Source organism: Lissotriton vulgaris, chromosome 3_1 (genome assembly GCF_964263255.1).
Source record: "Lissotriton vulgaris chromosome 3_1, aLisVul1.2, whole genome shotgun sequence".
Lineage (NCBI taxonomy): Eukaryota > Metazoa > Chordata > Amphibia > Caudata > Salamandridae > Lissotriton > Lissotriton vulgaris.
The window spans coordinates 709732054-709747575 of NC_141689.1; the positions used below are offsets into that span (position 1 = coordinate 709732054).

The 15522-nt window shown below is 44.9% G+C and overlaps 1 protein-coding gene across 1 annotated transcript in view; it reads left to right on the forward strand.

Annotated features, from left to right (window-relative positions):
- SLC25A46 (solute carrier family 25 member 46) overlaps window positions 1–15522 on the forward strand; it is a 196898-nt gene that overhangs the window by 165381 nt on the left and 15995 nt on the right. Inside the window, exon 7 of the mRNA XM_086961009.1 lies at window positions 12348–12405. Coding sequence (XP_086817135.1) covers window positions 12348–12405 — 58 coding nt within the window. The remainder of the gene's footprint in view (window positions 1–12347; window positions 12406–15522) is intronic.

The following is a 15522-nucleotide window of genomic DNA, read 5'->3' on the forward strand; positions in this document are numbered from 1 at the left end:
TCTTTTGGGGTTGAGTTTGAGATGATTAAGGTGGAAACAGGATTGGTTTTTAGTGAGGGTGTTATTAAGGTGTATGATGTCCGTGTGGGTTTTGATCTTGTCATACAGGTAGGTGTCATCTGCATAAAGATGTTAGTTGTTATCAGCTTGATTTAGAAGAATGTTGAGCGGTTCCATAAAGAGGTTAAGAGTGAGGGTGAGAGAATAGGCTCCCGAGGGACTCTTAGGTTGACCGGAGTGGGTTTAGATAGACCGTCTTGAATTTTAATTTGTTGGATTCGATGTTGGAGATAGGGGACAAACAATTTGTGGGTAGTACTATTGAGGCCGAAGCGATCTTTGAGCACATTAAGTAGAGTGGTTAACCGTGTCAAAAGCTGTGGGGAGATCAAGGAGGATAAGAAGACCTGTCCCACCATTATCAATGAAGTGGTGGATGTCATCAACAATGTTTAGTATGGCAGTTTCAATGCTGCAGCCTTTTCCTAAGCCTGATTGTAAGGAGTCCAGAAGGTTGACTTTTTTAATGTGTTTTTCTAATTGGAGCAAGACACATGCTTTGAGGGCTTTAGTAAGAAGGGGGAGGTTAGTGATAGGGCAGGTTGTTTAAGTCATTAGGATCAGTATAAGCGTTTTTGATAATTGAGATGATTTGACCAAGTTGGAGGTAGCTAGGAACACTTCCCGTAGCAACGGAGGTGTTGATGATTGTGGTCCAGGATGGGACGATGATGTGCTTTAGGTCTTGGACAGGTTATAAGGGAGAGGGGGTCTTTGGTATGGGAGGATGGGTTTAGTTTAGTAATAATGCTGTGGACTTCGTGCTCCGTTACAGGGAGGAAATTATGCCAGGAGGCATTGTTTTTTGGCTGTGAGTTTGGGAGGTTGGGTATGAGAAGAGTAGGGGTGGGAAAGTGTGGGGGGGTAGTTTAGGGAGGGGATAGGAGAAGGAATGTGTGATGAGGGGTTAGGGTGAGGTGAGGTGAGGTAGGGTGAGAGTATGAGGGAGGACCTAGGGGTATCAGGAGTGTGAATTAGAGGAGATGTCAGGAGAAAGTAGTGGGTTGGTTGGGATCTGCGTTGCGTGGAAGGTTTAACCTATTTTGGTGATTTTTTCCGAGAAGTGGACAATTTCTTCACATCTAGCGGGTGAGGCCGTCGGGTTAGGCAGAGCTGAGGAGGTTTGGTGCCGGATAATGTTGAACAGTTCTCTAGGTCTGTTTTTGGCCCGATTGATTTGTGTGCGGAAGAAGGGTGCCTTTTCGTTAAGAATTAGTTTTTTGTATGTAGATCTAGCTGATCTGAGGAATTTCAGGTTAGAGCGGGAGTGATGCTGTCTCCAGGTTCTTTTCATTAGTCTTAATGAGCGTCTTTCGTTGTTAAGTTTGAGGTTAAACCAAGATTTGGAAGGGATGTTTCTTATAGTTTTATGTTTAGGAGGGGCCAATTGGTGTAGGACATCCGTAACGTCTTTATTAAAGTGATCAGTGAGCTCATTTGCGTTTTGTGAGAGAGGAGTGAGGAGCAGTTGAGCTTGTAGTTTGAATGCCAGTTTGCCAGGAGGGATACGTTTTAGATTTCTGGTCCATTTCATAGGTTTAATTTGTTTCTAGGTGATGGGAGGCGGCGTGATGGAAATGGTGAACAGGATAAGGTGGTGATCGGACCAGTCAATGGGGATGATGTTGGTCAGGAAGGCTAAGTCATTGTTGGTAATGATGGCATCCAGGATGGCTCCTTTGCTGTGGGTGGGGGGATTGACAAAGTTGTTTGAGGTCATTGATCTCAAGAAGGTTGGTGAAGAGGGTGGTAGTGGGATCATTAGTGTCATTCATGTAGAGGTTGAGGTCTCCAATGAAGAGATTTTTTGAGTTGGATAATGAGGATTGTGTAGTCAAGTCAGAAAGTTAATCAATAAAGGGGAGTGGATCACCAGGTGGGTGGTAGATAGTATGTAAACGAACAGAGTGGGTGCCTGGGCGGGGGCTCAGCAGTGCGGCGGCTCCCTTCACTCTCGCGGCCGGACTTCTCTCTCTCCCCGGGGCACTCCCTCTCTCCTGGGAGCCGCGGGGGGGTCAAATGACGACGCTGGCTCCTGCGGTGCTTCCTGCCTTCCAGGAAGGCGGCCGGGGCTCTGACGACGCGCTGAAGATGGTCTCCGGGTGACTGCGGAGCTCCCTACACTCCGGGAGCTCAGCTGAGGGGGGAAGACACGCACCTTCTCTTGGCCGGCTCCTGACGTCTCCTCTGGGCAGCGCGGGGCTCTCCTACCCACCACGGAGCCCAGCCTGCACCTTCCGCCGCCTCAGCTCTTCTCGTGCTGCCCTGCGTGTGAGGGTGGGACTTCCTTTTTTAACCCCCAGTACTTCCGGGTCGCCGCGGGAAGTGCGGCAGCCCTCTCCCCAGCACTCCCAGGCTGCGCTCCGATCAAATGAGGGGTGGGCACCCTCGAGGCAGCAATTAGCGGGCAATGCCGGGTGGGCACCGGCTGAAAAGATAAATAAAGCGCTCCCAATCGCTATGGCGGCTAATTACAGCGCTCCCAAGCGCTAGCAGCAATAAAGCACTCCCAGGCGCTAGTGACCAGATAAAGCGCTGGAAGGGCACAAAAAGTTCAGCAAGTCCAGAACAAAGTCCTCCTAGGACTGTAGCAAGATTGGGGGGGGCAAGGCTGGGCCCAGAGCCAGCTCACTGGGCCTCCAGGCAGGGAGGCAGTCCAAGTGGCGGTCCTCCTGGCGCCCAGCAGCAGCAGCAGCCCCCCTCCGATAGGATCCTGGAAGAGAACAACTTGTAAGGGGACACATCCCCTTCTTATACTGTAACATCCTTTGTTTTTGCTCAGGGTGAGGGGAAAAACCAGTCGCAGCTGGTTTGTGAGCACTCTTGATGTGCTCAGCCCCTCACTCTATTCACTGGCAGGGCTAGGGTCATTAGACGCACCACAGGGGGCGGAGCCAGCATTGTGTGGGGAAGGTCCCGCCCTATTCAGGACCCAGGTGCACCCCTCCCTCACATCAGTCATGCTAATTTCTCCACTCACCACCGGGCAGACCCATCCAGACTCCTGAAGCCAGACTCACCAGCCAGCTCCAGCCAATCACACGCCAGCACACTCACTGCACACGCACACCCATGTCTAGAAGTGGCACTTCCACACTAGACACATACACGCCGCATACATCATTGCGCAGGATTCAATCGCACGAGTCCGCACATACCAAACTCGAGCCTGCACTTCCCACACATCAGGAATTAACATGGACACCCACATTCCCCATGCATTCCTATGGGAGGGCAGGCCAGCCTCACTACACGCACGCACTTTACCCTGGGACACAGGGAAAAAGTGCGCAGAGACCAAAAATCACTAACACAGATCACATACTAAAAGCAAAAAGATTAGGGGTGAACCTGCCAGAAGGGCCAAGTCCAACAGTGGGTGCCTGGAATTTTAAGTTCAGCTTCAAGGTATTCGAAGGTGGAGTGGCCAGAGTTGTTAACAAGAGAGAGCTGAAGTTCGTTTTTGAAGATTATAGCCAGTCCACCCCCTATTCTGTGAGGTCTGTCTATTCTGAGGATAGAGTATCTGGGGGGGTGAGTAGATCAAGCATGCTCGTTGAGTGTTCATTGAGCCAAGTTTCCGTGAGGAACGCGATGTCAATGGATTCACTAAGGATAGATTCTGAGTTTTCAGTGGCGTGTCGGACGGCATATCGGCAATTAAGCATGCAGGCGAATGGATTGGTGTTATTTTGGGAGGGAGGGCAGGAGTGGATGGAGGTGAGATGAGGAGGGGGTTTGGGGGAGGCGAGAGTGGAGGGAATTCTGTTGGTCCCTAGAATGACAGGGATGTAGGAGTAGGGGGGAGGTGGGTTGTTGACTGAAGTACTAGGATGGTAGGAATTGGAAAGGTCGGATGGGGAGAGGTGGTCCAAGGTGCGACGAGGCCTAGACATACGGTTGTGGAGGAGGGAAGTATTCCAAACTGTGACGATTGAAGTTGGCGGGGATTTTACGGTTGGGGTGGGAGGCATTTGCATGCGAGAGTCTGGTTCCTCAGCTGAGGGATTTAACACCTTCTCTAAGTCAGGAGAGTTCCATCGTCAATAAAGAGAGGTTGCGTTTGTGTTGTATGGTCAGGGTTATAGGGGAAAGGGGGATCTCTAAAGTGGAGGATGAGGGTGAGAGGGAGAGGATAGGGCTTGTTGTAGACGGGGCAATTGTGTGCAAGGTGTGTGAGGTCAATGGTTTTGGAATAAGTAGAGTTAAGGCAATTAGGCGTGGGTGGTGGCATGATGAAGGACAAGAGATTTGAGAACTCGGGGGGATGTGGATAGAGATATGAGGGCATAAGGAGTGTGAAGAAGGACTGCGTCTGGGATAAATGGTGGATAGAAATTCGGTTGTTGTGAAGGTGTGGCCAGAAGTGGTACGATAGTAGAGCCAGGGTGGAGGGGTAGGGATTCAGGCCGTGGCATCCAGGAGGGAAGGAAGGGGTTAGTTATTTTAGAAGAGGTTGAGGGGACAGATTTTTGGGAGAGGTTAAGTGGTAGGGAGAGGGGGTGTGCAGTGGGGATGTTCAGGAAGAGGGGGGAGTCATTGGAGGGAGAGAACGTTCGGGTGATGGTGGGTGGGAGATGGCGGCTGTAGAGATGACAGGGTAGGGAGAGTGGGGAATAGGAATTTGGAATATAGTGTTGGTAGTAGGGAAGACCGGGGAGGGGGAGAGAGGGGTAGGGGTAGGGGGAAGGGGAGAGAGCGGGGTGTTGAGCAATTGGGTATTTGGAGGAATAGGGTTAATTTTGTCTAGGTGGAGAGACAAGGTGTTGAAGTGGAGCTCAAAGATGGTGAGGTGTGATTCGGCGGCTTGTATGAAGATGTCACCCGTTTTGAAGGTGGAGATGTCGATTTCACCTGAAAAGATCGGGGAGGGAGTAGTGGATAATTTAAATCCATAGGGAATTTTGATTGAGTAAGTGACTGGAATCTGACGTAGGAAAATGCTTTTCCATTTGGAGGGGCGTTTGGAATGGGAGATGTAGTTTGTTTTTATGGGGGAAGAGAGGCTGAGTTAGTTATCAACAGTAAGTGTTTCTGGTTTACGAATGAGTAGTGTATGCTTGAAGTTTTTCTTAGCATTTTAGACCGATCGAGGGGGTAAAGGATGGTCCAAGAGTTAGGGCCATGTTTGGAGAGAGTGTAGTCATGAGGGATGTGTGCGTGATGAGAGGAGGGGCATGTTGGGTACGGGGCTGAGAAATGGACAGTTAGAGGGAGGTCGTGAGGGCAGTTTGGGGTACGAGAAAGAGGATGAATTGGGGGTGGGGGAGATGGGGGGGGGGGGGGGGACCGCATTGGGGATCTACGGCCTGTGCGTTTCTGCCAAGTGTTCCTAATTGGCTGCAGTTTTTAGCACCAACATGAAAATAAGAGAGTAAAAGAAGAAATATGGCCTCCACAGGAGTGCAAGATCAAATTGTCTAGACTGTCTGGGAAGGAACAATTACAATTGTAGATTGAGAAAAGGAAAGAACAGTGCTAAGTCATTGCCATATAAGTCTGGTGGGGGATAAAGCTTAGCGTGGGGTCAGCGGGCTAGTGAGTTCAACAACACAGATAGGCTGGTATTCATGTGGTAAACCCTTTTAGAAATGTCTTCGTTTGAAATGAGTCTTGATTCAATCGCTCAAGAAATGTCAAAGGTAGAAAGCAGGCAGTAGGAAAGAAAACAGCAGTCAAGAGTCTGGCCAATTTCTAGATTCAGTAAGTCAGGAAGTCCGGATCGGGTGCTGCAGCGAGCAGAGTGACCGGAGTAAGAACAGGGTTTCACATGGTGGCCATTATAGTTGTCATCATTTTTCAAGAGTAATTCAAAAACAAAAAACATACGCCTGTGAGGTCCCCCAGGGTGGGTCTTAGGATGTAGGCATGAAGACAATAGTCAGAAATCAGGCCAATCAGGAGATCAAGTTACAGAGTTACAGGATCATCCACACAAAGTGCAATAGACTTCGCTTACGTTACCTGATCGAGAGAGCTATGTACTGGGAAGCTCTAATACGATGTTGCGAAGACACCAGAGGCGACACAGTCCTTGTTGCGAAACACACAAGATGATGGACGGAATGTTGCACATAGGCAAAACATTCACCCCCAGTCCCAGATCTGGGTTTAATCCATAGTTATTTTGCTCACCAAGCCACCCCAGTTCAGACATGGCCATATGCAAATCAGTCTTGACCCTGTGCCCCATGGGAACAGTCCAGCCCGAACTGACTGATTTGCATATGGCTGGGTTCAAACCTGAATGGCATGGGGTGAATGTATGACATTGTTCTGCATTCTGTCCATCAACTGTTGTTTTTGCATTTGTCAACCCGAGTGGGACGGGTATGCTCATACGTGAGTCCCGTGCTCTCCATGCCATTGTTGCAGCCCACTAAAAGTTAAACTTAAGGGTAACAAGTGCGAGATCGCACAGTGCATTAGCCCTCTACAAGGCTTCAGTTAAAAGGGTATTGGCCCTCTACTAGGATTCAGGTTTGACCTAGCAAAAAAAGTGGCTGATCTAGCTAGTTGATATGATAACCCCAAACAGGAGCCTAGAACCTTATTGCTGCCAGGTATATTCCAAGCAGGCCGAATGGTGTGCCAGAGGGGAAGGACCAACCTTTCTTATTCATCACAGAGTAAAAGGAGACTAGAAGCGCCTTATTGTAGTGTGACCGTTCCAAGATGGCCGCTCCACAATATAGCCAGCGAAGTGTCCTACTTTTCTGTTCATAGTCTAGAATAGGTCTTGAAGCAAAGGGCCCTTCAACTACTCAGGAAATCAACAGTTTCAAACCCCCAGACATAGCGGTTTCCCAAGTCAACAGAAAAGACAAAAGTGGTGACCCAACACAAAGCTCCTACAGGAGCCTCGTGAAAAGACACAAGATATAGTGAATAAACTCCACCCCGAGTATGAGTAGCAGCTCCAGATGAATAACAATGAGAATAATATCAACCGCTCCAGTGCGTCGCACTGATAGTTGGTGATGTTATCATCCCAAAAACAACATCATGAACACTGCAGGACTAGAGCATTGCCTTAAAGCTGTTGACCAGTGAGTGCTTAGGCTGCATTTACAGCTCTGCACTCCTACAGTAACTTCCGATGAAGTAAGAAACCTTGGAGTAATTCATACGCGTCCTGGGGAAGAACAAGTCCGGATTTTGGCCATTAAATAGAATTCGGCAATTAAGAATCTGTTTCTCTTTTGATTATAGTATATCATTGAATTATCTACTTCAAAAACAAGGGAAGAAAGCAATTAATAAAATAAGTGTTTATGGAAAAAAACATTGCTTGAACTGTTGTTTATCAAAGTATTCTAATAATCACTGTAGAATAAAATGTAATGCTTTGTCATTACCCTAATTACTGCTCTACCCAGGCCCTGTAAACTATCTGGCAGACCTTAGTGTTAGCTTAAACTGACTTTGGAAACACAATCCTAGTCGATACTTCAAATTCCTCACATGCTTTAAAAAAATGTCTTTTGTAGCAAGGCTTGTATCTTGCACTAGAAAGTATATCCAATTTCCCCCCATTCTGTTGGAGTGCACTGGCTTCATCTTGAAGGAGATGATCTTACATATAAAGGCTGCAGTTACTTTGGCATGACACACTGGAGAGTGTCATGTCTGGTTTTCACTCATGGTTTGCTCCATGTTACGCAGCCTGCAGTGGCAGTCTGTGTGGAGTTTGTATGTGGGTCCCTTAGGGTAGCATAAGATATGCTGCAGCCCTTAGGGAACCTCTTTAGTACCCCTCCCCTAGGAACCTGGAGTACCATTTACTGGGGACTTACGGGGTGCAAAAGTCCTTTGCCAATTGTAGCACAATTAGACAACCCCTTGTTTTAGGGAAGAAGCACTGGCACGGAGGTCTGGCCTCAGAGCCCCATCAGAGTCGAAAGTCAGCAAATAATAGCTAAAAAGAGGTCAGAAAGTGGGGATGGGGGTGTAACTTCAACAAAAGCTCAATTCTCTACACTAACCCTTTTTTGTTTTTACTTTTGTCTCCTGCTTGATCTTCATCCTCATCTTTTTTTCCCTTTTACTCTAACCTTTCTTCTTGAACCTGCTGACCTATACCTGTTTTTACCTTATTAAATTGTTGAAAGCACTTGTATTTCTCACGTGGGGTATAAAGTGATTCAGATAAGCAGACCTACAGTATAATCTAGGTTTTAGCGAGCACAGCCTGCCATAAAATCTTCTTCCTTACAAGTTTATCCAGCCATTAATGCGTCTTACAGGAAATGCTGTTTCTCAGATGGCCTTTTTCCCCTGTTTCAAGGATTGCTGTCCCGCTTCAATGGGGCACTAGTTGCATGCCTGAATGTATTCTGAACTCCCCCCCTCAACAGAGTCTCCATAGATTTGCCCTTCTACATGTGTTCATTTGAGATAAGGTTTAGAATCCTGCCCCCTCCACCACCATTTAACCTGTTTGCTACATGTGTACAGCTTTTATATCTATAAACATATCCTTCTGAGATGTCCTTAACTGGTCTTCTACTTTGTAGGAATAAAGGATGACTGGTTAAGGAACAAGGCAGTGTTCTTTAAGCCCTATACTGTGTAGCAGATAGATAAAGCTGGAGACTCCCCTTGAGTAGTCAGGTGTGACTGAAAGGGAGTGTTTGTTGCTGAGATCTGTCAATGCCCTGTACACTGAACTCATTCAGAAAATGGGTAGCACTGAGATTGCGCTGATTCTCAGGAAAGGAATGTTGCTGGGTCTGTCCAACTCTGTGGAGAAGAAGGTAGATTTAGTGGATTTGACTGGCAAGATACAAACAATAGAGGACCATAGAGAAAGGCTGAAAGAATGGGTGGAAGATATGGTGGCTTTTAGGAATTGTGTGGTCGAAAATAGTGAAATTTGATTTGAGGTTGGAAGTGTTGGTCAACCAGAAATGCGGGGTGCCCACCTGTAAGCCTGAAAGTTCTACCTGTGATTCATGAGGAGTTACAAACCGAAGTGATGGTGAATATACTTTCAAGTTAGTGCACAATAACATTTGTAGTGCACCATAACAAATGGTACAGCAGACATGTAGACTGTCCTCTGATTCTGAGTGAAGAGTACTTTATGTAGGAGGAGCTGTGATGATGATCCTGTGTTCTGATGACTGCTGTGAAAAGGGTGCACAGTCACTAATCTCATAAAGCCTGTGATGTTATAGAACATTTGTATCCTGCTTTTCCTCGAACCAAGACAGACAGTCTTCCAGAAAGAGCATTACTAAGTGTAAAAAAAAAAGGCTTGACCACTTAAGGCCGGGTGACCTCTTTTCGTCTTCTGGTGAACCTGAAGGTGATTGACAGAAGGAGAAAACATGCACTCTCTCTGGTAGAGGCAGCCAAGGCTTTCCTACATGGCTTGGGTGGTGAGGGAAAGATAGCTTTTTGAATGCTCTGGAATTATATGAAGTTTGAGATTCCTCCTTTCCTTCATTTTTGGGTTTTACCTAGATTTAATGCTTGTCGAATTCAGAGTGTGGGATAGAGCATTTCTATGGGAGTACTTGGAGTGGGACGGCAAGAGCTATCTCCAATGCGAATTTTTTTCTGTTGTGTCCCCTCCCACAGTCTCCCTGTGATTCTTCCTTTTCTTACTGAACCACTGTATATCTCATAATGGTAGTTCTTGAATTGCTGCCTTTTTCAGCTCTAAAGTAGCTTAAGCTTTTTTTGAGTTGGCTGTGTATGATTTGAATATGCACACCGTTTTTTTGCTTGATAAGTCTTTTTTTTAAACATTAAAATATAAAAACAAAATAGGTACCCAGTAATTTCCAGTACTTCTTCTAGGAAATGTGTATTATGCAAGGTGTAAGTAATATGTTAACATTAAACTCTTTTTATTTAGAAAAAGCAGTTACTGCTTAGACAGACCTGCCACGATTGCTGTAGAGTTTGAGATTCTTCTCTAGCTCAGCCATACTTCTTGAAACAAGGATCAGTTGCATTATTAATAGTATTTAAAGCCCAGCCATTCCAGTTCCACCTATGTCCCTAAAGGTTTGGGTTTTTATTAACCAAACAGAATTTTTGCCCTCGTCCTTCCATTATAAACCACAGCATGTAGGGAAGCGTGAGTCCTATTCTTTACAACTTAGTAGAAGTCTTAGCTTTTAAAATATTGCTTTATTTGTTTAAGTGGATCTCTTAAACTTTTGTGTAGAATCATACACATCTTGTACTCAATGAAAGAGCTTGCCTGGTGAAAAGCGGTTCTTTTCCTCATGTCAAAAATTATGGTTGCACAGGCAGTTGCTGTGCTGTACAGATCTTTTTTTTACATCACATATTTAGTTCCTCATTTACTCTAACCTGCTTCAATGAATGCGCTAGCCAAGACAGTTATTTTGTTAGAAGTTTTTTGTAGTATTTAAAGCAAATTCTATGCATAGTATTAATTTATTAAGAAGTTTTGTAATGCCATTTGGTCACTTCAGAGCTCTGTGTCCAAATTCTTTCAGATGTGAACTTCGAGGGTAGAGTCCAGTTGTTGGAGAAAGAGCCCCCATCTGATATTCTTCAGGCTCTGCCCACGGTTATGTGGAAGTAGTTTTATGTAAGCTGGAGCAGTTCAGTTTTCAGACTATAACAAAACCAATATAGTGTGGTTCTGTTCTTAATGAAGAATCCCTGGGTAAGTCGATGTGTCATCGCTGAGATGGGAGTTAAGCAGGGTGCATATTCAGGTGCTAGTTTTGCTAGCTTATATCCTGGAGCCCTACTCCAGTAGGCTTTGTGTACAGTGCAAAAAACGTTTAACTTGATCTTTGTATCAATTCAATTCAATTTTTTATTGACTGTGTAATTAATTAAAATTATTACAGTAAGATCAACAATAAAACAAATTCTTGTATATAAAAAGGATAAATGCTTAAAAAGCTGAAGTTAAAACTAATGCTAAAATCGGGGCTGTGATTGGTTACATCATATGCTTGCATGAAATATTTTGTTCAAATGACTGAATCCCGCACAGTTGTCCATTCCCCAACTTATGTGCCTTGGAGTTAGTCTATTGCAGTTGGGCGCATATGCTGCTCTACACGGTGCAATTAAGTGTCCTGCTAGGTGCGTTGATTCCTTGGTAGAAGGCGTGTGGATGGGACACTGTCAAAGATGCTGCTTGGATGGATCCTGTCCACTGTGGTCCACAGCTTTTAAGGCCAGCCTGATTTGATGGATGAATTTCGCCAGTCTTGCCAAGATCATTGTGGTGATCTTTGTATCCACTGTAGGGCATTGGACACTTTCAAATCTTGTTTTATGTTGACACATGGTTTTGAAGATTTTTAATCTGTTGACTTACTTTCAATTCTCAAACCACGCCGGAGAGTTACAGAACGATGCTACCCTATTGATGCGATTCATCACCATCTAGGACGCCTTCCATAGTCATTGTGAGTTCAACCCATGGTGAAAGGCCATTCTTGCATAAATCCTGGCTGTCCCTTTCATCACATTGTCCTGAGGAAGACCCGCCGTGCCTATCAGAAAATCACACACCCCATTGTGTCGAAATGTCAACGTGCTTGTGAGAATCCTGACCCTACTTTCGCCGCCTCTCGTGTAATGGAAACTTAAAACTCCAAGTGGTGCAGAGCTTTGTGTACCAAGGGATGGATGTCTTTTTCATGACCAGTTTCAAGATTGTTTACAGCACTGTATATATCTTGGTCACATTCAGCACTTTTTTTCGCACTTTTTTCACCACATCACTTGCGCCGTTGGAACAAATTACATGTTCATGAACCTTGACAGCCTGTTAATGTAATTTTGACACAATAAAATGTAAAGAACATATGGATTTATCCTTAAACACAGACCTTGATTGATTTAATGTTAGTGTGTTTTTGTTTTTGTTCTTGTTTCTTTGATTCATGGTATTTGCCTTTTCTTCCCTTCGCTTTTTATTGATTATTACTGAAAGGTTTGAGTATTGTTATTCATTTAACCTAGACTCAATTCAGTACCTGGCAGAACCAACATTTTCCACATTTTCGTTTACTTTGGGAGCGTATTTACATAATATTTCAGTAGTTTTTATGGTGCCATAAATATGGCCCTGCCAGCTGTGCCTAGAGGTCTTTTTGTCACAAAATGGGTTCAGAGTTACATTTATTTGCGAATTTATAATTTTCCTGAAAATAAATGATCAGTGGAATGTGAAATAAAATGATGTAGTTTAACTTGTATAGTAAAACGTTTCATTTATGTATATAAAAGTATGTGCTTATTTTATTTTCATGTAAACTGTTTTTCTTATTTTCCAATAGGCTGACTTATGTGATAGCAACTCCGTTTTACTCAGCAAGCCTAATAGAGACTGTACAGGTAACAGATTTATTGTCTATAATGTATATCTAGTCAATGTACAGCATATTAATAAAGAGATAGGAAGTTGTGTAGCTATACAATAAATGTATCAGTTAGGACATCACTTAGGACTGGATGGGCACTACAGAATGGATAAAATGTGAACTGTACTCTAGCATGTCCATGTACCTAAAACAACTTCAAAAGGGACTGCATTGTTCCTGAACCTTTGGACTATGTGTCTCCTGCAACTAAGTCTACTGTTGAGGAATGCAAGTGTGAGAGACAGATTGGCAACTGTGGAACAATTGCTAGCTATCCATTTCCGGGATGCTGCCTTTAGAACAGGAGTATTCAGCCTCTTAAAGGTTGAGTTATGAAATGAATTATGCCCCCCCCCCACCTTGATTCCGGACCGCTGCAGGGTATAACTCGCTGCTTTGGGACGATTGAGTGCCCGGGAGCAGGGCGCCGATGTGAAACACGTCTTACCCACTCGCCAACTTGGCCACGCCACCCGTTAATGCATTTTTAAATGTGTATAGCAACAGACTCTGCTTCGGAGACTGTGGTGACATAAAATGGCAGCTGGACTCTGAGAGAAAGATTTCAGCTGGGTCTCATACCTCCTCTTCAAAAACCTGAACAAGACTCCCTTTACAGTCTTCAGATATATATGCAAAATGTACTAGATAAACATTCTTCTGTTTACGTACAAAGTTGTATTGTATTGCTCAGTGGTTTTTCCGCAATAATGTAACAGGGTTTGGTTACTGATTAAAATTAATACGTTTTCACCAAAAAAAAATATTTGTAAATCTGGCCTTTTTAGTGTGTGCAAAAAGTTTGTTAGGCTGGAGTTAGAATTCTAAATCTGGCCACTTCCCTCCCAAGGTATGCACTTTCCCCAATTTTTGTTAAAATTGAGTTATAATAGTAGTTCTAATCAATCTATGCACTCAAAATCTGGAACACCACCCCTTTATCCACCAGGAGCACCCCAACATTCTTTATTTAAAATAGAGATGAAGACACACCTCTTTAAAGAAAACTACATCAAAATGTATTTACAGTCAACAAACCAGCTACATCTCCTATCACTTGTTTGCTTCATAATTCTCTTTGCCCTGTAAAGACTCTCCTGCCTTTTCGCTAGGTTAGCACTGTAGAACTACCATAAATATACATAACTCAACCAGCACACTCCCTAATGTATGCATTTTCTACATTGTGTGTTCGGTTGAAGTTAGAATAGTATATTTTAAACCTCCAAAGTCTAGTTTACCACATAGTGGCAGGATTGTATTTAGAATAATGTACTTGAATTTTGAGCATATTTAACTTACAATAATAGATATATGCTGGTCCAGACAAAAAACTCAACATTATTTTTATTAAAGAATCCTGGGCACACAAAGCATCTGTCCCTGGCCACTGCTGTTGATTCCAAAGTGTCACACTTCCCCAATTATCATATCTCCTGCCTCTATGCTTGCTGCTATTCTAGTTTATCCGCTTACAGCCCCAACTGCTATTTCCACAAGGTCTTATCTGACTTCTGCACCTCTTCCTCTCAGTTCTACATGTTCTCTATTTCTAAGCATTTTTTGACATCAATGTTTCACCCTTCCGGATCTTGTTATCAATTCCTCAGTTCAACAACTGCTGTGGACTAACAACTAGTATATTTTGTTCCGGTTTTCTTCCGGCTTCTCCTTGATATCCTTGCTTCCATTCCTTTGACCGATAATGACCATGGTGCAAAATCTCATGGCAGGTCCTCTCCTACCCTGTGTCTCTCACAGCGCACCTCACTCTGCCCCCTGGTTCATAGCAAATTCTCCAAGGCCTTAAATGAAAAATTCAGAATTTACAATTGCTCATTAAACTGGCCTGCTGTGACTCCACCATCTCACTTTCTCAAGGTCTGTGTAACTATTTTCCTCCTTTCCTACAATAAAGTCTCCTCTGTTTGCAGCAGCTCTGACCTCTCCTTGGAACTTGCCCATTTGTCTTCTCTCACTTCACTCATTTCTGCAAGTACAACTTACTTCTCTCTCTCTTTGGAGGTGCATTTGCCTTCTACTTTCAGCTAAATCCTGATACTCTCTGGGACTGTTGTTTTTCCCTTGTCTTCCATAAAGACTCTGGTGCTCTTGCCCCATCACAAGACAGTCTGACACTGTCACTTTGAGTATTTTAGGAGCGCCTGGGGAAGTGCTCCTGAGCATACTAGTCTGTGCTACTCTGGGCATTATTTAAAAAAAAAATATTTTGGCGCTTTGTGCTTTTTACCTGATCTTCATTAAAAACGCTGCAATTGTGCTTTTATTTCACTTGCTGCCTTTCTGCACGGAGTCCCCGGTCCACCGCCGATTCTTCCGTTTGTGTGGAGGGACGGTCATGTGCTAGAGGAAGGGGCAGTCACTTCCAGTGCACGCTCCAATCAGCTGCTACCAGCTGATTACCCTGCACCTTAAATCCAGATGCATCTCGCTACTCGCAGCGGACGCGCACAACAGAGGCTGACACTGTCACTTTGAGGATTTTAGGCGCGCCTGGGGAAGGGCTCCTGAGCATACTAGTCTGTACTACCCTGGGCAATACTTTTTAAAAAATATATTTCGGCGCTTTGTGGTTTTTACCTGATCTTCAGTGAAACGCTGCAATTGTGCTTTTATTTCACTTGCTGCCTTTCTGCACGGAGTCCCCGGTCCACCGCCGATCCTTCGGTTTGTGTGGAGGGATGGTCAGGTGCTAGAGGAAGGGGCGGTCCCCTCCGGTGCACGCTCCAATCAGCTGCTATCAGCTGATTACCCGGCACCTTTAAATCCAGATGCATCGTGCTGCGCCGGCCAAAGGTGCGCCAAAAGCAAGCCAGTCTGCGCCCGTCCACGCCAGTTCGTCGCCAGATGCCGGACATGCTGCCAGTTTTAATAAAGCTGGGCTGACCTACACTAAGAAAGAGTTGTTAGCCTATGGAGGGGGGGGGAGTGTGGGGGGGGGGGGGGCGAGTAATTGTGGACTGTGCTGTAAGGTTATGATGGAGGGGCCTCTGTATTGCCCGAGCTGTGGATTCAGTACTATTTCCACGCTGACCACAAGTGGTGACCATATACTGTCTGAGAAGGCCAT